The sequence below is a fragment of the Gorilla gorilla genome, chromosome 1, assembly GCF_029281585.2.
Source record: "Gorilla gorilla gorilla isolate KB3781 chromosome 1, NHGRI_mGorGor1-v2.1_pri, whole genome shotgun sequence".
Classification (NCBI taxonomy): domain Eukaryota; kingdom Metazoa; phylum Chordata; class Mammalia; order Primates; family Hominidae; genus Gorilla; species Gorilla gorilla.
Window position 1 is genome coordinate 141,215,367 of NC_073224.2, and position 24,243 is coordinate 141,239,609.

Below are 24,243 nucleotides of genomic sequence, written 5' to 3' on the forward strand. Positions count from 1 at the left end.
TTTATTTGTACTCATCTTTTACTGGTTTTCACAATATTAAATAATGAAATTCTAATAAGAAGCACAAATGGCCTGAACAGGTTAAGGAAAAAAAGAAAACTAAGTTTGGACAAGCAAACAATTCAACCAGCTAGAGAAGTACAGGACATAAAAGAGAAAGGCCTTCTGGTGTTTTAAAGAAGGAGGAAAGAAACTAGACACAAATCAGTTACATGGAGGTCAAACAAGATGGTGCTACACTATTTAAATGATAACCAAAAAGCATTAAGGATTGAGAATCACTTAGTACAGTTTTGCACCTGGTGGAATGACTCTTAAGACATTCAAAGCAGGCCAGGCACAGTAGTTCACACCTATATCACATCTCAGCACTTTGGAAGAAAGAGGTGGGAGGACCACTTGAGCCCAGGAGTTCGAGGCTGTAGTGAGCTATGATTATGCCTCTACACTCCAGCCTGTGCAACAGAGTGAGACTATGTCTCTTTAAAAAAAAAAAAAAAAAAAAAATCAAAGGAAGCTAACATTTTTCCTAGTTGCAAAGAAGTCCATAGAAAATTCAACTAATATCTCATATTCCTTTATATTTACCTCAACGTTTAAATGCCATCAATGTCAAGAAAGCCCTTCCTTTCTTTGACCAAAATGACTCACTCTCTAATTCAGTCCTATTTATTTAAGGTTTGTTTCAAAAAAGATGAAGCACTGGTTTTCATATGCACAAATACATTTTAAGTAAAAGGTTGCTTCAGAGGACAACTGGTGAAAATTACATGAAATTAATCATTTTTATGGAAGGATTATTTTTCATTACTTTAGCTGAAATTGAAGAGAATGTTCCAATATCAAACAGAATAACAAATGCAATATAAGTACTACTTATTATACCCTAGGCATCTAAAAATCAATTCAATCAAACGAGGACCTATAAAATAATTCTAATTTTTCCATACCCTTAATAATGTAATACTTCAATTACATAATTTCCATCTTGATATAATATAGGAGAAAACACTAATTAATGGAACAGAACACACAAATCTGATCTTCTTGAAGATTGACACAAGGGGGTGACCCCAATAATGAAGTGAAACCAAAGGATGTAGCCAAGGAAATGGATAGAGAGAGGAAAGAGAATCACCAACAGTGAAACATCGAAGGCTTTTGGGAAGCAAGAAGCTTTGTTTACAGGAGGACTCCAATAAAGTTAAGTACAGCCGAAGCCTGAAATGTCTGTGCAATATTTAATGACTCTGTCAAAGGAAACCTAAACATGATCAACAAGAGAGAGGCAGATCTCATGCTGAAACACAAAGTGAGCTTTTCAGCCCAAAACAAGCAAAAGTTTTTAAAAAAGAAAAAAATTCAAAGAAATCCCTAGAAATCAAGGGTACATGTCCAAAGAAACCATGGTTCCAATTATAAAGAACGGAAAAAAGGAGCTGTATCTGAATGCAAGCTGACTCCTTTCCTCATCACCACCCTAAAACACTGAGGGTGCCAATTTGCCTGTTCAAAGTATTGTAGGCACAGAAAAATACTGGATGCAAAATATTAGCTTTGCAGATAGCATTGCTAAATTCCAAATATCTGGAAACCTTAACTTGAACTGAGGAAGTAAAATGCAAAACTTTGATATAAGAGGAATAAAAGCCTTTTCAAGTAGTGAAAGAAAAACATTTTAACTTGAAAGATTTCTTTTAAAAGCAACCAGAAGGCAGAACATCAAGATCCAACTCAAGTACTTTCTACATAATGGTACTAAATATATTGCTAAATCAAATGTACCTAGAAACAGGAGAGCAGTTCTTTCATGAAAAGAAATCCCCAAAGCACTAAAAAATTTTAAAGTAAAATTTCACAAGGTTTGGAAAAACGAATCATATTCCCTATGTAAATTTTGATTGAGGATGCTTCAAGTCTATGTATAATCTGATAAATTGTTGGTGTTGCTATTGAGTATTCCTGCTTTTTAACAACGGATTCTTTCCTTCATCTATTTAGGCACACAGTGAATAAATATTTATTGAACATCTACATGCAAAACAACCTGCTAGGACAAAAAGTGGTTTTAAAGAAAAGAAATACAGTTGCCTTTATAGAGCTTATAATCAGGTAAGGGACTGAGGTAAAATTAGAATTAGGTGTTCTTACCATTAACATTTCACTATAAAGCACGTACTCATGTACAACAGGAAGCAGGGCCTCTGAGAGTCCAGACATCCGCTTTTCAGTGGCCTTACAGCATCTGTCAACGCAGCTGGCAACATCCTTTAGAGTATCAACCAGATCCTCTTCTGACGCTGACCACAGAATATGAATTGGGCCATATTCTTTCATTTCATCAAAATATTCTAAAAAAAAAAAAGACTTAATAAGCTCTTCAATAAACAAAAGTTTTCAAAATACCTGTATCCTAGAGAGTAAGAAAGGGCCTTATTTCTCTCACAGTGCACATGTTCTTACACAAGAACATAAGAAAACGGATATCATCCTTCATTAAATCAACCAGCCATCACAGTTTGCCCCAGTTCAGTCTTTGAATGACTACTGCCCAAGTGTAATCAATAATAACATACCTTTTCAGTGTCAAAAATGTCTTGGCTTGAAAAATAAATTATATGACCATCATATCTATTTAGACTTCTGCCTACCACACAACTATATCTGAGTGCCTCATAGGCAACATGCCCTGAAAAAAACTTAGCATCTTCTTTCTCCCCTTCTTCTGACTATATATTCTACTTAGTGGTAATTACTATCCATAAATCTAAGTAAAAAATTGGGAGGTTATCCTAGAATCATACTTACACAGAGCCAGTAAATCACCAATTCCAAAACTTCGAGATCTTAAACTATCCATCTACCTATGTACTTATCTTCACTTCCACCACCATCAGCATCTCTAATCTGTACTGCTTCAAGGGTCTCCTAACTATTCTCCCTCTATTTTTATCACAGTATAGAAACATTGACTCTTTGTAGCTAAATTAGAATCAGTTAAATTAAATTAGTTAAATTAGTCCTCACCGTCTGCTTCTCCAGGTCCAATGTGAAATTCTCTGCCAAAGATTTTAACTCAAGCCAAATTGCTTGTTCATTCATGAATAACCCATGATTTCTCTTTACAAAAACATTTGCACATGTCCCTCTGCCTTGTCCTCCATTTCTATCACCTGACAAACTACTTCTAATCCTTTAAATTCCAGTTCAAATAAATCTCCTCTGATTCTGTTCCAAAGGATTCATAGATGCTTTGGCCCTCAATGAGCTTACCATAATTTTATACTTCTATTAAAGCATTATCCCACTGTATTATAAATGTCTTATAACTCAAATGCTCTTGGCCACATACTCCTTAAAACAGGGACTGAGTCTTATTATTTTTCTATCTCAAACCCTTATATGTAATGAGTTCAATAAATATTTTCATATCAATGAAAGAATGCATACATGAGTAACCAAAGACCATTCAGTGTTTGATACGCTATGTATTCAAAAATTTTTGGATTTCATTTTAAAATGTGACTGTCTTTACAATTTTACATTCTTACTTTCACACTTAATTTTCAATGATGTATAGCTTTTTGTGGTGGAAAATTTATAAGCAGTGACCGTTTTTTGTTCACTATCCATATAAATACAATTAAATTATCTATATTTAACCATCTTACAACTCACTAGGATTTGCTGATATCTGTCATATTTCTCTAAACTACTAAAACTTTAAAAGTCTGTATTAAATAAAAAGTTTAAAAATATGAAATTTAAAAACAATGGAGATACTAGTTGTTACGTAATGAACATTTAATCACCTTTGTAGTCCTTCCAAACTCCACCTTCCTGATCTTAGGCCTGTCTTTATGTTAAATAATGACCATACTGAACTAATTTCTAGAAAAGAAAATTTTCCACTTTCTTTTCTCAATTGAGTCAATTGAGAAATCTCAAATTTCTCATTTTCTCAATATATGTCAATGTCAGTCATTAAACCTGAACAATATTTATGTTTATATGCAAAGCTGCCCTAAAATTCTAAACTGTGCTTACATACCACTCAAATCAATCTGTATGCAAACATTTAGTTAGCTGCACTGTAATTTATCTGTTAATATACATATTTCCCAACTAGACTGTGAGCTTAACAGGTACCATCTTAATTACTCTTGATACTCATTGATAGTTTATAAAGCTCTTAACTACCAATAGTTTCCAGACATCTCTTTGAATTGCCATACCACCTAACTATGCATCCAGAATCTACTTAATAGAACTGGAATCACAGAACCTAGTTAAAATAATTCACTTATTCAGGTTAAAAAAAAAAAGACAAATAATAAATGTAAGGGCAAACCAAGGAGGTTTAAAATAAATTATTATACTACATTCAGTCACTACAGTAATCTCATCAGGGGTCAATGCATGAAAAAAAGGTAGAAAAGGGGCAAAGTACATGCAGTTATAATTTTTTTCTATATCTCTTTTTAAAACCAATCAATTCTTAATAAAGCACATTTTCCTACACCATTCCAAATCTTATGTTCATTCGTGGTTTTTTTTCAATCACTGAACAAATTTTAATTAAGTACTTATTATGTTTAAACACTGCCCGGATACTAGAAATAAAATATTTCCCAGCTTATCCTGACCGGCAGTACAGTTAAGTAGAGGTCAATTAACAAATAAGCCATCAACTTAGGAACTTTTGTTTGTCTTTATGTAGTTCCTCATCTCTAATAACAAATTATATTAGGAAATTATTTGCTGACTCAGTTATCTATTTTTTAATGTAAGTAAATGCGATTAGAAAATTAGGGGAAAAAATCATCACGTGATTAGAATTAGAAAAAAATTCACCAACAATTCTGATGTATAAACTAAAAAAAAAAAAAGAAAATAGGAAAAGAGGCAGCTTTTCCAATATGAAATCTCTCTGCCATACTTCGACAGGTTTAATACAGAGTATCTGTTCCCTCCAGAAAAAAATAATTACCAGAAAATATGAAAACCCTACTTCCTGAAACATCACTTCTTTGATTCTGAGCTCTGTTCCATGTTGAATACAAACAACCACATCCACAGTCTTTAACTCGGGCTTACTTTACCACTATTATCTATGAATGGGAAGTAGAGCAGCTAGTGATTGATAAAAGTGAAAATGGAGACTGGCCATAACTACCTTCGAAATCATTTAGGAATCAGAAATGTCCATAAGATGGCTAGGAATAAGCCACACTTTGAAGCTGACATTCTAACTGAATGTTGCTATATTACACCAACAAATGTGAAGATTCATCAGAAACTGAACAACTTTGAAATCACATTTCAGTAATTCTACTTACCCCTTTCTTCCTTATAAATTCTCTGAGATATTTTATCTATCAAATTTATTTTCTGGCTAAATAGTTCAATAAAGTTATTCATTTCCATGAACTCCTCTGGGCGGTTTTTAACTCCTCTCATTGAGGACGCAACAGCTCTGACGGTTTGCCCCATCCTGCTTAGCAAGCCAGGACCTTGCTTCTTGTGAGAAGAGAGTTCCTAGAAACAAAAAACCAAGTATTTCTAGTGAAACAAGTCTCAATATTCCGAGACTCAATACAAAAATAAACCTAATTAGGAGAATAAAATTAAGATAAAATGGTTTCATAGGCATCAATCTTTTTTAATGTTAGCTTGAAGCAGATGAGCTTTATTAAGGTACAGTGTTTCCTCTAAGTGGCAGCCTCAATAATATTCCCTTTCACAGCACTCATGTAAAACAGGTATATAGTCTTTCCTCAGACCGTAAATCTTTAAAAGAACAGGGTTTAACAGACAGAATAGTGCTCAATGAGATACTAGAGGAGATAAGGATAATTTTGACATACCATCTATATTTTATAACAGGAATTTAATGGAAAATGATTGAGAGAAGATTTCTCAGGGCCTAAGTTATACTCCAAAAAATAAAATTGGAAAACTTCATTAATTCTTTAGATGTAATAGTAGCTAACATTTATTTAGAGCTTAATACATTCTGGGCACTATACTGACATTTTAATACACGTAATTCACCATAAACCTATGAGGTAGGTTTTATTATTTTCCTCATTTTACAGAAGAAAATAGAGGCACAGGAAAGTTAACTAACTTGCTCAAGATCCCAGAGCAGGCCGGGTGCAGTGGCTCACGTCCGTAATCCCAGTACTTTGGGAGGCCGAGGCCGGCGGATCACGAGGTCAGGAGATCGAGACTACCCTGGCTAACACGGTGAAACTCCGTCTCTACTAAAAATACAAAAAAATTAGCCTGGCGTGGTGGCAGGTGCCTGTAGTCCCAGCTACTTGGGAGGCTGAGGCAGGAGAATGGCATGAACCCAGGAGGCAGAGCTTGCAGTGAGCCGAGATCATGCCACTGCACTCCAGCCTGAGCCACAGAGCGAGACTCCGTCTCAAAAAAAAAAAAAAAATCCCAGAGCAATTAAGTGGTAGAGCAAGAACTGGAATCCTGGAAGTCTGATTCCAGAGGCTTCATTATTAAGCACCAACTTGCTCTGCCCACTTAAAGTCATTAGGATGGTTTGTAAATAAACACTACCTGAACATAGCACTTCAACCAAATGAAGTGGGTAAACTGTGACACCACCTTCACCAACTGGCTGTCTACAGAGAAAACTTTTTTTTTTTTTTTTTTTTTTTTTTTTTTGAGACGGAGTCTCGCTCTTTCGCCCGGGCCGGACTGCAGTGGCACAATCCTGGCTCACTGCAAGCTCTGCCTCCCGGGTTCATGCCATTCTCCTGCCTCAGCCTCCTGAGTAGCTGGGATTACAGGCGCCCGCCACCGCGCCCGGCTAATTTTTTGTATTTTTAGTAGAGACGGGGTTTCACCGTGTTAGCCAAGATGGTCTCGATCTCCTGACCTCGTGGTCCGCCCGCCTCAGTCTCCCAAAGTGCTGGGATTACAGGCGTGAGCCACCGCGCCCAGTTGAGAAAACTTGTAATAAGATACGAAACTAGTTATTTCATACTTAACCTAGGAGGGACGACTATAGACTTGCAAAATAGAAAACATCCTATAAAAGAATATACTACACAGAAACATATCCCTTGAGAAGTATGGCATAAGTTAAAAGAACAAATACAAACAAAAAAGGACAAGGGATTTTAATAATCATTGTGGCCCTTGTTGAAACACAAGCTTGGGATCAAATAAAATATGTGATCAAATAAAATACTGCTGACTACCTAATTTACAGATAAAAATATTATATATTATTTACCCAAATATTAAACAACACATTGTCTATCTTCCTTCAGGTTTTCATTCCTGAATATCTTGCAGAAAATAATACATACAAAGTAAACTTGTTTATTTCCAATTCTGTGTGATTTCTTTTGTGCCAATAATAACAGATGCCATCCTTGACCAGGCAACACATCCATTCAAGAGTGCTACAGCCTCATTTGATAGAGTAAACATTATCAGAGACAGCTCACGTCACAACTGGCAAGCTGTTACTGAAACTGTTGACTGTAGAGAATATTTCTAACAGCTTCTAAGGTTCTGAAGTCAGGCCACATATTCATTTCACATAAGTCACAAAGGGCTTCCATAGAGGACTATCTGTCAAGATTGAAATGAACCACTTTTTAGCTTCTACCACTGGCAACAACTGAGAGATATAAAACTCAACATTTGCCAGTAACTGTTTAATATTGACCCTTTGTCCTGTCTGGTATCTTTCTTGCAGAGTTATAGCTTTATAGAAAAAAAGAAAAAACAAGTAGAATGGATAAGGTTTCTGTATTAGAAATTAGACACTCCCCCACTTAGATAATTAAAAGAAAAGTAAGGAGATTATATTATCTATCTGTCCGTCCATCCATCCATCCATCCATCTCCATTCATCCATCTACCCATTTAATAAGGACTTTTATCCTAACTTAAAAAGCCCTGATCCATTATTACTCAAAATAAAGTAGACCCTTAAACAACACAGGTGTGAGCTAAGCAGGTCCACACATGTGGACTTTTTTCAATAAATATACTGGAAAAATTTTTGGAGATTTGCGACAATTAAAAAAAACTCACAAACCACATAGTCCAGAAATGTAGAAAAAACTGAGAGAAAGGTATGTCATGAATCCACAAAATATATGTGGATACTAGTCTATCATTTACTACCCTAAAATGTGTACAAATCTATTATAAAAAGTTAAAATTTATCAAAACGTATGCACATATTTTGACTCACATGCCACCATATGCAATTGAGAGAAATGTAACCAAACATAAAGATGCAGTATTAAATCAAAACTGCTTAAAATTAACTACACTACACACTGTACTATTGCACTATTTTTGTAACCCTCCTGTTGCTATTTGTGGTGAGCTCAAGTGTTGTGAATATCTGCTTAAAACGCCATGTGATGCTGATCATCTCCATGTGAGTAGTTCATCTCTCCATTAAATTGGGTGTAGCAGTAAAAAGTGATCTCTTGTGGTTCCCATGTATTTTCTTTATTGTGTTTAGTGCAATACTATAAACCTGAAATAATACCATGGGACCCATATGAAGTGCCACTAGTGATGCTGGAAATGTTCCCAAGAAGCAGAGAAAAGTCATGTCATTACAAAAAAAGTTGAATTGCTTGCTAAGTACCATAGACTGAGGTCTGCCACTGTCATTGCCCTCCATTTCAGACTGACAATTCATCTTGTAAACAGACAACATAAACTTGGTATCAATAAATACAGTAGAATACTGTTAGTATATTTTGTCTTCCTTAGGATTTTCTTAAATAACATTTTCTTTTCTCTAGGTTACTTTATTGCAAAAAATACAGTATATAATACACAAAAGGTATACATATGTGTTAACCAACTGTTTATGTTACAGTTAAGGCTTCCAATCAACAGGAGGCTACTAGTAGTTAAGTTTCTGAGAAATTAAAAGTTACACATGGATTTTCAATTCCATAAGGGGTCGGCTTCCCTAACCACCATGTTGTTCAAGGGTCAACTATAGTGTCAATGAAAGAAATATATTTATACCTGTTCAGTATTTGCTATTTATGCAAGAAGCACCCTGACATAAAAACATTAGAGAGAGAGAGAGAGAGAGAGTGTGTGTGTGTGTGTGTGTGTGTGTGTGTATATATATATATATATATATATGGAGAAGATACAAGATTTCTGTAATATTTATATGTAGATTTGACACAGGGTTATATCTGAAGGATAACTCTCCAGTGTTTCTGAAAAATTCCATCTCAATTCAAGTACACCACTGCGTGATTTGTAACGGTAAACAAGAGGAACAATACAATCTACTATAGATACAGACACCCAAAGATTATATGAGTATAAATAAAAATCATTTACCCAAGCTTGTGCAGTGAGAAAAATTTTGAAGTCTTCATTAAATGTTAAAGTTGGATGATCAGCAATTCGGTTCAAAAATTTATGTAAAGCCTTCCTGCGTGTCTCAATGAAGTCATCGTTAAAGCGTTCCACCATTCCTTTTACTATAAACTTTTCTGGCAATGGCTAAGGCAAAAAAAATTAAAAAGGTATTCAAGTATTATTAGCCATAGGTTTATAAGCAATTCTACGCTTTCCCTTTTTGGAAGACTAGTTGAACATCTGATCATTTCTTATAAAAATAATTTTTAAAAATTCACAATGTTAGAACCAAAAATGAGAAATCATAACACATTATGAAGTTTTTTTTAAAAAAAATGTACATTGATTGAAACATTTAGAAATCAATATTATTCCTAAGATAAATGAATTACAGTGAACTTAAGGTCTGAAATTAGGTTTTAGGCATTCAAAAAGACTCACTAGAAAACTGGTAGCTATTCTATGAAAAAAAAAATTTTGCAAACTTACTGGAATAATCAGAGTGGGGTGTGCTTCTTCCAGTTTTCCCTTCAACCAAAGGAAATCTTGATATCGTCTCCTAACTTCAAATTCACTGGAGTCAAATTCCCCACGAGATGTCTGAAGAAAGTAAGAGAAAATAACAGCACATGCAATATAAGATAGAAGATATTTGCCTAATGTTATTTTAGACATTGTGAAATAAATGGGTCTCTAAGAAAAATTAACACATCCTAATTATTCAGTGTTTGTCAGCCTGTAATTTTTTTCTTTTTTGTCATCTATTCATGTAGCAGATGAAATAAAGCAAACTTTCTGGTATTTCCAGAAAGAAAGCAAATATCATACTTAAATTTAAAATCCAAACTGAAAAATCTGTCTTACAACAACCATCTGCCTTCCACAAGATTTTAACTACTATTATCTTTGGCATGACTTTCTTGCTAACAAGCAAGTGTGTTCTGAATTTAGGTTTCAAATATATTTCTTTTCTCAAGATGATTAGAATTCAGAATTTGAGGAAAGTCCTATTTTTGCAATTTGGAAAATAACCTGAACGTAACTGAGAAAAATGTTTTCTTGGAATTTGCTCAAATGAATTGCTGTGCTAGGATTTGCTTTTAGTATATGAAAATTCTAACATTTTAGAGTGATTTTACCACTGTTTAAAAAGAAGTAATTAATAGACATTTGATGTGAAAAGAAAATCTTCCTGTCATTTCTCAAAGAATTTTATTTTGGGTTATATGCCTAAACTCCTAAAAATTAAGCAAATACATTAAAATATCTGTTCTCAACAAACCAAAAATCCATGCCAACACATATGACAAGAAGAACATGGGTACAATATCAACCTCATTTCTATTGCCTGGGTCCCAAGCCAAAGATAAAAATATGAGTTATCTAATGTACACTCACCTCTCACGGGAAAACAGTCACTCACACCAATACCTTATTTGATTTTTGCGTATTAAAAATTACATGCAGTAATATTTAGGTTGAAATTTTCCTGCAGAAGTAAACATGGAATAACACATTGCATATATATTTCACACTCACCAGAAATATCAATCACCCACACAGATGTACATAATTGTAAATTAAACAGTCCAAGTCATAAGATGCAATCTTCATTGTCATAAAATAAGGTCCATGAAAGCTATACTTTCCAAAGTTTATTCTCTTAAAATGAATGTTCAGAATATCATACAATGTATCTTTGTACAACATTCCCTTTATAATGGGAAAAAGTGGGAGCGAATGAAATGCAGAAATCTAAGAAACTACATGTTCACAAAACACTACAAAATCTTAACTATTATGCAACATGGCATATGATATGGAAATGGTAAAAACAGGAAAACTAAATCAAATACCAGCACAGTTTAATAATATAGACTGGTCAGTGTATGTCCATATGCAAATAGATGCATGCACACATACATATGCACCCAAAACATGGTTTAGAGTAACTCATTAAAAAATATTACTGAGCATCTCCTTGTACCGGGTACATACGTACAGGTCCACTACCAATTTCTAAGAATATAAATTGCCATAACGAACAATGAAGCACTCAAAAGAAAAAAAACAGCAGTTAAAATAAGATTGAGCTGTATATGTCCTTAAGAATATCCAACATTTTAAGTAAGCATAAAACAATCTAGTATAAATTCCAGTAAGAAGATATAAAATCAAGTCAAATAATTGGTTCAGTCTATCCTCATCACTCTGTCACTGACTCAAAAGAATTCTCTAATGTAGTGCAACAGAAGAAGAAAACAGAGGATAAGTGCAAGCAACGAGAAGAATATGTTATTTCTTCCTACTGTAAGATTTCATTCTTCTCTTGAAAGGTTGTAAGAGACACATATGTAGGAATATGATAAGGAAAACAGTCATTAACAGCAGGGTTTGGAACAAGACTAATTTCCCTACAGCAAGGATTAGAATCATTGTCCCTTCTAAAGTGGACAAATTTGATCATTGTAAGATGTCGCAGTGGCTCACGCCTGTAATCCCAGCATTTTGGGAGGCCGAGGCAGGCAGATCACGAGGTCAGGAGTTCGAGACAAGCCTGACCAACATGGTGAAACCCCGTCTTTACTAAAAATACAAAAATTAGCCAGACGTAGTGGCACGCACCTGTAATCTCAGCTACTCAGGAGGCTGAGGCAGGAGAATCGCTTGAACCTAGGAGGCAGAGGTTGCAGTGAGCTAAGATCACGCCACTGTACTCTCCCCTGGGTGACAGAGCGAGACTCTGTCTCGAAAAAAGAAAAAAAGAAAAACAATGCACAAAAGCTTCCAAACAAAAGCTTCCAAACTGTAGAAATAACTGGGTTTGATAACATATATCCAACTTAGAAATATCATGTATTTCATAAAGTGCATTTGGAGTACAAATAATGCTTCTAACATAGAATACAGTTTTCTGTGGAAGCAACATTGAAAATGCTGGCCAATTTTTCATGTTTGACCATAAAAGCTTGGGTACTTGAAGTTTAGTACTAATGAACTTGTGTGATCTCTACCCCCAAATGCATTTATTCCAAAAATACCAACCTTCAGTCAAGTGTGAACAGTTATTCTAAACTCATTATTTAGAAAACTTTTTTTGAGGGAAAATGAAACCTAATAGTGAGTTCAGCCAATCAAGAATATAGCTTAACTCCTAACTATACAATGACAGGCATTTATAGGTTTGTTTTCACAAAGAGGAAGTGGAAAGAAAGTACCTTGTTAAATCTCTTCATTCTTACTCTTATACGTACTAAGAGAACATACATCTTTAGATCTCCAAAAGAGAAAATACTTCTCTATAACAGTCACTTAAAATATGCTAACCTAGACAACAAAGGGTAATTTCCCATAAAAAGAACAGATGCCACAAATGTGGTCTTCCCGATACAATCATTTACAGTTGGATCATTCTTAAGTATTCCTAAATAAGTGACTGTCCATGTACGTATGTGTATATTCATTTACCCTTACAATCCTTAGTACCCATGAATATAAATATTTACAAAACTAAGATTTTCCCAGGAAAGCCATCTTTCAACCTCCAAATTAGATGGTGTATCCCATGCTCATAATATCCAATATTTTTCCTTCAAAATATTTATAACTATAAAGAAATAACTTAGTATATGATATGGTTTGGCTGTGTCCCCATCCAAATCTCATCTTGAATTGTAATAATCCCCATGTGTCAAGGGCGGGGCCAGATGAAGATAATTGAATCATAGGGGCAGTTCCCCCATACTGTTTTCATGGTAGTGAATAAGGCTCATGATATCTGATGGTTTTATAAATGGGGGTTTCCCTGCACAAGCTCTCTCTTGCCTGCTTCCATGTAAGATGTGTCTTGCTTCCCCCTTGCTTTCCGCCATGATTGTGAGCCCCCTACTCCAGCCATGTGGAACTGTGAGTCAATTAAATGTCCCTCCTTTATAAATTACCCAGTACCGGGTATGTCTTTATTACCAACATGAGAACAAACTAACACAGTATAAAATTAATTATTTAATATCATCATATGCAAACACCCCTTCTTCAGAGTGAAAACACCAGGAAAGCAGAAAGTTCCTTTTGTCAGACCTATCTTGATCACTGATATATTCTTAATATATAAGCACAATACTTGGGACAAAAGGGGTACTCAATAAAACTTGTGGAATAAGTAAGTAAATGATAATAAGAAAAGACTATTTGATAACATGATCTACCTGTACTATTTATATATTTGTATCTGTAATATATATTTCTGTATGTATAGATATGGTCTATATACTATGAAATAGTAAAAGTAATTAGAACAATGGAAGTCATTTATAATAGTTAAACTGAAAGTTTACCACATCCATACCTAAATGCACAAAAATATAATAGAAAAAATGTATACTATGAAAGTAAACTGTTTGGATTTAAATCTCAGCTCAGCTAATTACAATGTTGTGTAACCTTTAACAAGCTACTAAGTTTCAGTGTCCTCATGCATGAAATGGGGGTAAATCATAATATCTATGTTTGAGGATTACTGTGAGCCTAAATGAGTTAACATGTAGAAACTGGTTAGAATATTACCTGGCACAAAGCAGTCCCACAGTAAATGTTTGCTAGTTTATACATTTTCATATTATTATTACTACTACTATTACTACTTCTATAAGACCAGTCCATTTAAAGTATGTGTAAATAGGAAAACTCAGAAGAACAGTATGTCTATGATCAGAATGAAACTCACAAGGTGGCTTTAGAAAGAGTGTCTTTCTGAGAGACGCAAATGATGGAAAAATAATTCAGTTTCACAAATTATTTGCTAGAATGGATAATGACAATAGATAATTATGACAGTAGTAATAGAAGAAATTTGGCTCTACTCTAGCAGTATGCCTGTATTAACATATTCAATCTTCATAAAGACCTTATGAGGTTAGTACTGTTATCCTATTTACAAACAAGAAAACTAATGTAGACAGGTTAATTAAATTGTCCAAGTCACATAGCAAGGAAGGAGAGAAATCAAGATTCAACTCCATGTTGTCTTGCTCTACCACATCTTGATATAGCTAAGATAATTCCTTCACTCATTCATCAACAAAATAAATAGTTTACTTATTATGTCCTAAGATTTGTGTTTGGAATTATGGATAACTTAAAACATAGTTACCTTCCTTGAGAAACTCACAAACTCACTGAGAATAAATACAAATAAACATCTATTCACATACAGGTAGATGGCAATTACTGAACACTTATCGTGTGTTAGGCACTTTACTAAGTGGGGTGTGCATTGATTACTTATTCTACTGCAACCCTACAGAAGTGAGTTCTATTATCTCAGTTTCATTGATTTAAAAAAACAGCTTAGTTGGATTAAATATATGCTTTTGATATTTTGCTGTATTGACTCTTATGTTTTACATTCCTTAAGAGTTCAATAGAACAGTATGAGAAAACAGAGGAAGAATAACTATTTCAGCCAGGGGACAGTAACAACTAGAGAAGCTTTCACAGGCATCTAACATTTTGAGTTGTATATTGAAAACTAAGCATGACTTCTTCTGTCTAAGAAGGGGATGGACACAGCAAACAGAAGGAAAACTATATGCAGTTTTGAGAGCAAGAGATCCCCTAAATATTCAGAAAACAGAAGCAGCTCTACATGAGTGGAGAGCAAGGTACTGAATGTGAGGTGTAACAAATAAGTCTTATATGGTAAGTGGGCACCAGACTGAGAAGCCTCTTTATATGTCATACAAGAAAGTCTGCACTTTGCTCTGCCTGAAATAAGGGACCAAGAAAGGATTTTAAGAATTCAAGTGAAGAAATAAGATATATATATATCTCTTCAGGAAACATAACTAATAGCAGTGTGGCAGTTTCACTGGAAGAAGTGATTATAGGAACATAGTTCAGAACTTTTTCAGCTAAAAAAAGAGATGTACTTTTTACATTTATGAAATATAAAAGTCTAGGGTGACACTTCATAAACAAAATATTATAAAGAGAATTATTTTTAAATGCTATTAAATAAAGGACTTAAAATACAGATTATACTAGGTGGTTGCTTAATTGTGTCTGAGGTAAACTGTCTTTGTAGCACTTTGCCCTACGATTAAAGAGATCTGTGTTCTAGATCTACTTTCCTCTTGAATTATTGCACACATAACAGTATCTCATACATGAGACAAAGTGGCCACCTGCCCCACTTTGAAAAACAAATTGTACCATATTTTATAATCTTCCAAAGAAATCTGAATACATAATATTGCGAACTGTTTAAGCATTTTCTTTTTTTATTAACAACTTGAGGCCCATCTTTTCCAAAGGTATTTCTTAATACTTTTTTAAACTAAAAACCTAGATATTCTTATTCTAAGAAGTATAGCTGCTATAAAATGAGTGACTATTTCTCAAGTCAAGTTGAATTTCACTGACTTAATACAGAACAAGTGAAGGGCAGATAAGAAGCAATGTGTTAGCCAAAAGGTTTGAAAAAGTAAAAGTCAATTCAGCTAAGATCCTGGAATGTTCAGAATTATAATGAACAAGAGGTACTTACTTCCAAAGCTTCAAAAAAAGCAGCTATATTCTAGAAAATATTCATCCAATGTTTACCTTAGTAATAATCCTATATGTAATGAAAGTTTCTATTGTAGTAACATGACTTTCAGGTTCATCAACTGTGATGAAGAGATCCTTTAAATCTGGTTCATCCTCAAACTTGATTTGGTTTATCATTGATAAAGGGGATGTTGGCATCATAGGGCTGAAGGAGTTCATGTCCATCAATGAGGCATCCTAAGAAATAAAACATTCAAAAATTAGTATCAATAGAAAAATTAAACTCTTCTATTTCTAGATGTTATCAATATTAATGAAATATATCAAGAACAAAAGGGATTATTGGACTTTTAGTTAAATGTGGTATACTGAACATGTATTTTTATCTGTTTCCTCTTGAAAATCCCACCCAAAAGATGACAGTAAAGAAAGAAAGAAACAAATGAAAAGTATAAACCCTCAAGGATTGCTATGGTTTGAATGTTTCTGTTCCCTCCAAATGTCATGTTGAAACTTAATCCCCAATGCAATAGTATTAAGAGGTGGAGCCTTTAAAGGTGAGTAAGTCATAAGGGTAGAGCCCTCATGAATGGTACTAACCACCTTGTAAGAGGGCTGTAGGGAACGACCTAGTGCCTCTCCTGCCCTTTCACCATCTGCCATGTGGGGACACAACAAAAAGACACATACCGTCTTGGAAGCTGAGAGCATCCCTTGCCAGATGCCAAAACTGCCAGCATATTGATCTTGAACTTCCCAGCCTCCAGAACTGTGAGAAATCAATTTCTATTATTTATAAATTACCCAGTCTCAGATATTTTGTCACAGTAGTACTAACGGACTCAGGCAAGAATAAGAAGAAAAAAACTATAGTAAACGAAATGTGCCAACTGCTTTTTGGAAACTGGAGATCTGATCGTCAAGTGGTAACTAAAATAGCAGTGCAGAGAAAACTGAAAAGTAATCTAGAAGAGAACAGTAAACTAGGAAGAAGCAAGGATATTTATGACGTAGAATGCCAGAAAGGTTCAAGAATTGGAGGCACCAAGAACCTGTGGACATAAAGGTTGTGGCAGAGCAGAAACCAGATGATTGGTTATTAAGAAGATCTAATAAAACAAGAGTTAGAACCTCAGATTCCCTCACCTACCCTAGGCAATCAGGTAACTTTCCCACCCCAATTTGGTAGAACAGGGGAAGTCTACTTTCTGAAAGGTCTGAACTCGAGGGCATCCAGTAGGATAGGGAAGAAGTCCTATGAAAATACAGATATCAGATGAAAGTCCTGCATACCAGACCAAAAGACATGCAAACCTGTTCATCTGGTCCCAAGAACGTTGGCAGGAAGGTGCAACCACCACCCCATCATAGTCCATTCAGGCTGTTATTAAAGAAAACTACAATAAACTAGGTAGCTTACAAACAACAGAAATTTATTTCTCACAGTTCTAAACTAGGAAGTCCAAGATCAAGATGTCAGCAGATTCAGCGTCTGGTGAGGGCCCACTTTACAGAACAGCTTCCTTTCACTATAATCTCACATGGTAAAAGGGGGGAGGGTCTCTCTGGGGTCCTTTATAAGGGCACCAATCCTAATCATGAGAGCTCCACGCTCATGACCTAATCACCTCCCAAAGGCTCCACCTCCTACTATCATCAGCTTGGCAGTAGCATTTCTATGTATGAATTCTGGGTGGAAACAAATATTCATACCACAGCACCCACCATAGTTGGAAGTTTCCTCTCTTAGCTGATCTTGGAGAAAAACTGACAGTTGTAGTCCCCTAATGAATTAGCCAGGTCTCTGCATAACCACCCTACATCAAAGCCCCTACCATGCATGCAGAATGTCTACTCTGCTTTTTATTATTTGGTGTAGGATCTACCAAACATCCAAACGTGAGGAAAGGCTCTGACGTGAAATAAAGTCACAAACAAACCAAAACAGAAGATTAGAGGAAGCAGATAGAACAGAGCATAAACACTTTTTAAAAAACCATGAAATCACCAGAAAGATAAGAGAAAATATTAAATCCATGAATGAAAGCATGCTCTTTTTAAAAAGAAAATTCAGAGAACAGCAACAACACCAACCAAAAAAGAGACTCATGATAATTAAAATATGATGGCAATATAAAAACGCAACAGAAAGTCTGAAAATCAGATCTCAAGAACTGTCCTACTATGCGAACCAAAAGAACAAGAGATGGAAAATGAGAAGATTTTTTAAAATGAAAGGATACAGGCAGGCCGTGCCTGAATAAAAGGAATTCCAGAAAATGAGAAAGAAAAATATCCTTGACATAAAGTTGATAGGGCCTGTGAGGTCTCCCCAAAATGAACAGGACACTTGTTGGGTAGGTAGTACTCCTACAAGCATCCATCACCATTACATTTCATAATACTAGAGATTTTTAAATTCCTGAAAGATTTAAGAAACAATATAAGTAAAATAAAGGAGGAATCTCGGGAATCAGAATGGCATCAGAGTTCTTAAATGGTGATGCTGGAAACTACATGATAATAAACTAATGTCTTCAAAATTTTGAGAGAAAAGTACTTTCAACCTAGAATTATACATATCCAGGCAATTGTCATTCAAATATACAGGTAGAATAAAGCCATTTCAGACATAGAAGATTTCAAAAACTTACTTCCCATGTACCTATTCTTTGGAAGCTTCTTTACTTCTCCAAAATAAGAGAATATGCCAAGAAAGAAAAAACAGAATCTAAAAACAAGAGATACAACAGAAGATCAAAGTAAAGGGAATTCCCTGGAAAATAATGTTCTACGTTGACAGTTTTGCAGCAGACCTAGAGAACAGCCCATATACACTGGACCAGGAAAATAAATATCCAGGGTATCAAGGAGATGACAAGGAGAAAGAATAAAGGAAGCGAGGGACGAAGGAAAAGGGAATGGTGGAAAACAGAATAAGAAAGGGGAGTAAGCAAAGGAGGAAAGGAAAAAGAGAAGGTGAGAGAGAAAAACAAGGAAGAAAGGGAATTAAAAAAAGGAAGTGAAAGAAGGACAAAAAAAGGAAGAAAAGAAAACTGATAGAATAATGACATAAATGTGATAGGAAGCATGCCTATGTTAGATCTGTAGATAAATTATAATTGGTATAAGAAAATTAAGGAGAGAGAAAGCAAAAGAGAGAAAAGGAGGGATGAGAAAACTTTTACTTGAGAGTAAGCTAGAAACATGTTGCCCCATTATTCCTAAATAGGTCTGTGTGTATTTTCAGAAAACAAGAATATTCTCCTACCTAACCATAGTACCGATACAGGTATTTGAATCGGGAAATTAGCACTGACGCAATACAACAGTCTAATCCACAGACCCTTTTGAATTTCTCTGTCCCAAAAATATCCTAAAAAGAAAATGTTCTTCCCCTCTAGTACAGAACTAAATCCAGGTTCATCTGTTACATTTAACTGTTATATCTCTGGTCCCCTTCAATCTGGAACCATTTCTCACCTTTCACTTTCTATTATGGTATAGACCTATTCGAAGCTACTTTATAGGCAATGTTTCCTTTCTCTCAAATATATACATACGTTTTTCTCTTTCCCATCATCTTAATTTATCACCATTTTAAGGTACACAGAGGTTTAAGAAAAAAATTATTTTTATTCACAGCCAAGCCATATAGTAAATTATGATTACATTTTCATTCTTCTACTGCTTTAAAAAATATCTTATAGTGATAAGGTCTTGCTATGTTGCCCTGGCTGGTCTCAAACTCCTGGCTTCAAACAATCCTCCTGCCTTGGCCTGTGACAAGGTTTGGTTGTGTCCCCACCCAAATCTTATCTTGAATTGTAACTCCCACGATTCCCATGTGTCATGGGAGGAAACTGGTGGGAGATAATTGAATCATGGGGGCGGGTCTTTCCCGTGCTGTTCTCCTGATAGTGAGTAAGTCTCATGAGATCTGATGGTTTCAAAAATGGGAGTTTCCCTTCACAAGTTCTTTTGGCCTGCTGCCATCCATGTAAGATGTGACTTACTCCTCCTTGCTTTTCACCATGATTGTGATGCTTCCCCAGCCACGTGGAATTGTAAGTCATTAAACCCTTTTCCTATACAAATTGCCCCAGTCTCAGGTATGTCTTTATCAGCAGCATGAAAATGGACTAACACAGTAAATTGGTACTAAGAGTGGGGCACTGCTGAAAAGATACCTGAAAATGTGGAAGCAACTTTGGAATTGGACAACAGGTAGAGGCTGGAACAGTTTGGAGGGCTCAGATGAAGACAGGAAAATGTGGGAGAGTTTGGAACTTCCTAGAGACTTGTTCAATGACTTTGACTAAAATGCTGATAATGACATGGACAATGAAACCCAGGCTGAGGTGATCACAGATGGAGATGAGGAACTTGTTGGGAACTGGAGCAAAGGTGACTCTTGCTATGTTTTAGCAAAGAGACTGGTGGCATTTTGCCCCTGCCCTAGAGATTTGTGGAACTTTAAACTTGAGAGAGATGATTTAGGGTATCTAGTGGATGAAATTTCTGAGCAGCAAAGCATTCAAGAGGTGACTTGGGTGCTGTTTAAGGCGTTTAGTTTTACAAGGGAAGCGGAGCATAAAAGTCCAGAACATTTGCAGCCTGATAATGTGATAGAAAAGAAAATCCCATTTTCTGAGGAGAAATTCAAGCCAGCTGCAGAAATTTGCATAAGTAACAAGGAACTGAATGTTAATCCCGAAGACAGCGGGGAAAATCTCTCCAGGGCATGCCAGAAGTCTTCATGGCAGCCCCTCTCAGCATAGGCCCACAGGCCTAGGAGGAAAAAGTGGTTTTGTGGGCTGGGCTCAGGGTCCCCATACTGTGTGCCGCCTAGGGACTTGGTGTCCTGTGTCCCAGCCACTCCAGCTGCTTCAGCTATGGCTGAAAGGGGCCAACATAGAGCTCAGGTCATGGTTCCAGAGGGTGCAAGCCTCAAGCCTTGGCAGCTTCCACACAGTGTTGGGACAGACAATGCACCAAAGTCAAGAATTAGGGTTTAGGAACCTCCACCTAGATTTCAGAGGATGTATGGAAATGCCTGTATGTCCAGTCAGAAATTTGCTATAGGGATGGAGCTCTCATGGAGAACCTCTGCTAGGGCAGTACAAAAGGGAAATGTGGGGTTGGAGCCCCCACACAGAGTCCCTACTGGGGCACCACCTAGTGGAGCTGTGAGAAGAGGGCCATCATCCTCCAGGCCCCAGAATGGTAGATCCACTGACAGCTCGCACTGTGCCTCTGGAAAAGCCACAGACAGACACGCAATGCCAGCCCATGAAAGCAGACAGATGGGAGGCTATACCCTGCAAAGCCACAGGGTCAGAGCTGCCCAAGACCATGGGAACCCACCTCTTGCATCAGCGTGACCTGTATGTGAGACACGGAGTCAAAGGAGATCATTTTGGAGTTTTGACTACCCCACTGGATTTCAGACTTGCATGAGCCTGTAGCCCCTTTGTTTTGGCCAATTTCTCCCATTTGGAATGGGTATATTTACCCAATGTCTGTACCCCCATTGTATCTAGGAAGTGACTAACCTTTTGATATTAGAAGCTCATAGGTGGAACGGACTTGCCTTGTCTCACGTGAGACTTTGGACTGCAGACTTTTGAGTTAATGCTGAAATGAGATGAGACTTTGGGGACTGTTGGGAGGGCATGATTGTTTTTGATATGTGAGGACATGAGATTTGGGAGGCGCCAGGGGTGGAGTGATATGGTTTGGCTGTGTCCCCACTCAAATCTCATCTTGAATTGTAACTCCCACAATTCTCATGTGTTGTGGGATGAACCTGGTGGAAGGTAATTGAATCATGGAGGCAGGTCTTCACATGCTGTTCTCATGACAATGAATACGTTTCACGAGATTTGATGGTTTTAAAAATGGGAGTTTCCCTGCACAAGCTCTTTTGCCCTGCTGCCATCCATGTAAGATGAGACTTGCTCCTCCTTGCCTTCCACCATGATTGAGGATCCCCCAGCCATGCAGAATTGTAAGTCCATTAAACCCTTTTTCCTATATAAATTGCCCAGTCTCGGTTATATCTTTATCAGCAGTGTGAAAACACATTAATAGTGTGAAAACAGATTAATACATCCTGCCAGAATGCTGGAATTGCAGGTGTGAGCCACTGTGCCAGCCCAGTTTTTGTTTTCCTGAGTGTTCATTATTCATTTATTCATTCCCTCTCACTCCAAACTATATCAGTGTATATATGTATACTGCTATTTTTTATTTTTCAATGTTGATATCATCAATAGGTTTTCCACTAAGGAGACTGAAGAGTATAATATTTTGTTTAAATTAATTATATGACTATAGACTCAAATTAATTATATGACTACAGATTCACAGATTCCTATTTTATTCAGTGGATATAATTCATTAACATCATAATTTATTTTGATGTCTAAACAGTCCCAAGTTTGACAAGTGGGAGCCCCTTAAAGCTGCACCAGTATGTTTTTGCTATGTCTTCATTATTCTTTGAGCACTTTACTTTTTAGAACAAGATGTTCCAAGTTTATAATATTTTGTTATTTCCCTGCCCAAGCTCTGGAATGAGACATTTCTCCGAGGAGCTCTGGTTCCTTTTAGAGAAGACTGGTATTTACAAAACCAAGATATTAGTGCTAGGAAATAAATATATGAGACATACACATACATATATACACTGATATAGTTTGGATGTTTGCCCTCTCCAAATCTCATGTTGAAATGTGACCCCCAATGTTGGCAGTGAGGCCTAGTGGAAGGTGTCCGGATCATTAGGGTGAATCCCTCATGAATGGCTTGGAGCCATCCTCATGTTAATGAGTAAGTTCTCAGTCTATGAGTTCAGGCAATATCTGATTTATTAAAAGACCCTGGATCTTCCTCTTTCTCTTGCTCCCTCTCTGGCCACATGACATGCTGGCCGTCCTTCACCTTTCGCTACAATCGTAAGCTGCCTAAAGCCCTCACTACAGGTAGATGCCAGCACCATGCTTCCTGTACAGCATGCAGAACCATGAGCCAAAATGAACCTCTTTTCTTTATAAATGACCCAGCCTCAGGTATTTCTTTATAGCAATGCAAGAACAGACTAACACACACACACACACACACACACACACACACACACACACACACACACACACATGCACATACACACAGACTCATACAGCTCTAGATCTATGGCTAGATACAGATATAAAATACCAAGAGTTCACAAATTAGAATTATATACCTCTATTTCTTTTTTTTTTTTTTTTGAGACAGCGTCTAGCTCTGTCACCCAGGCTGGAGTGCAGTGGTGCGATCTGGGCTCACTGCAACCTCCACCTCCCGGGTTCAAGCAATTCTCCTGCGTCAGACTCCCGAGTAGCTGGGATTACAGGTGCCTGCCACCACGCCTGGCTAATTTTTGTATTTTTAGTAGAGACGGGGTTTCACCATCTTGGCCAGGCTGGTCTTGAACTCCTGACCTCGTGATCCACCCACCTCGGCCTACCAAAGTGCTGGCATTACAGGCATGAGTCACTGCCCCTGGCCTATATACCTCTATTTCTAATTTGACATGTCATGGCTTGTCTAGCCTTTCCCTTTTCCATATTTATAACTCTTTTCGTCAGCAGTGAGAAGCCTAGCTCCTATTATCCCAAATATGTTTACTTATTGGCTCAATTCCCCTGTATGTAACCAGTCTCCCAACCACACCGGCTTCCTACTCTGCTCTGACCACATAGGCCAAGGCAGCCTTATTCTCAACCCCAACCATGCAGGATGCCTCCTCAGCTTCAATTTCAATTGGCAACACTGGTCATCTGCTCAGTCACCTTCAATAGTTTTGTCTAAATAAAAGAAAGAAAAAGATGGGAAAGGAAGGGCTACATGTTATTCTTTATAAATAAAATTAATTGAAACATAAGGATAATTACAGTAAACTTTAAATTCAAATAATGGTTCTTTCACATGCAAAGATAAAACTAACACTCTCAATAGAATATTTGAGTTATCTCTGCAGTGGTAGTGAGAACTTGTTCTCCAACTCTATACTTTTTCTTTTAGATACATTTGTTCCCCTAAAGTAGTGATACAGATGTTGGAGTCAAAAGTTTTGTCTGTTGTTATGTGTAAGATTATAAAGTTAACTGATGTATTTGAATATTAAATCTGCAACAAAGCCCATTTTAGCTTAGCAACAAAGTTGGCCAGTACTGAGTAAAAAAAAAAATCATAAAGGAGGCCAAAAATGGCTTCTGGTCCTGTCTCTGCCATTGACTAAGCAGGCACTGAACCACTAATTCAGCC

General features: G+C 36.4%; 1 protein-coding gene across 5 annotated transcripts in view; it reads right to left on the reverse strand.

The window, feature by feature from the left end:
• SNX7 (sorting nexin 7) overlaps positions 1–24,243 on the reverse strand; it is a 102,433-nt gene that overhangs the window by 59,707 nt on the left and 18,483 nt on the right. For all 5 annotated transcript variants that reach the window (XM_055374226.2, XM_019034308.4, XM_031004850.3 and 2 more), the window contains 5 exons: positions 15,988–16,170; positions 9,874–9,984; positions 9,364–9,528; positions 5,340–5,538; positions 2,152–2,351 (listed from right to left, as the gene is read on the reverse strand). In XM_055374226.2, coding sequence (XP_055230201.2) covers positions 2,152–2,351; positions 5,340–5,538; positions 9,364–9,528; positions 9,874–9,984; positions 15,988–16,170 — 858 coding nt within the window. The remainder of the gene's footprint in view (positions 1–2,151; positions 2,352–5,339; positions 5,539–9,363; positions 9,529–9,873; positions 9,985–15,987; positions 16,171–24,243) is intronic.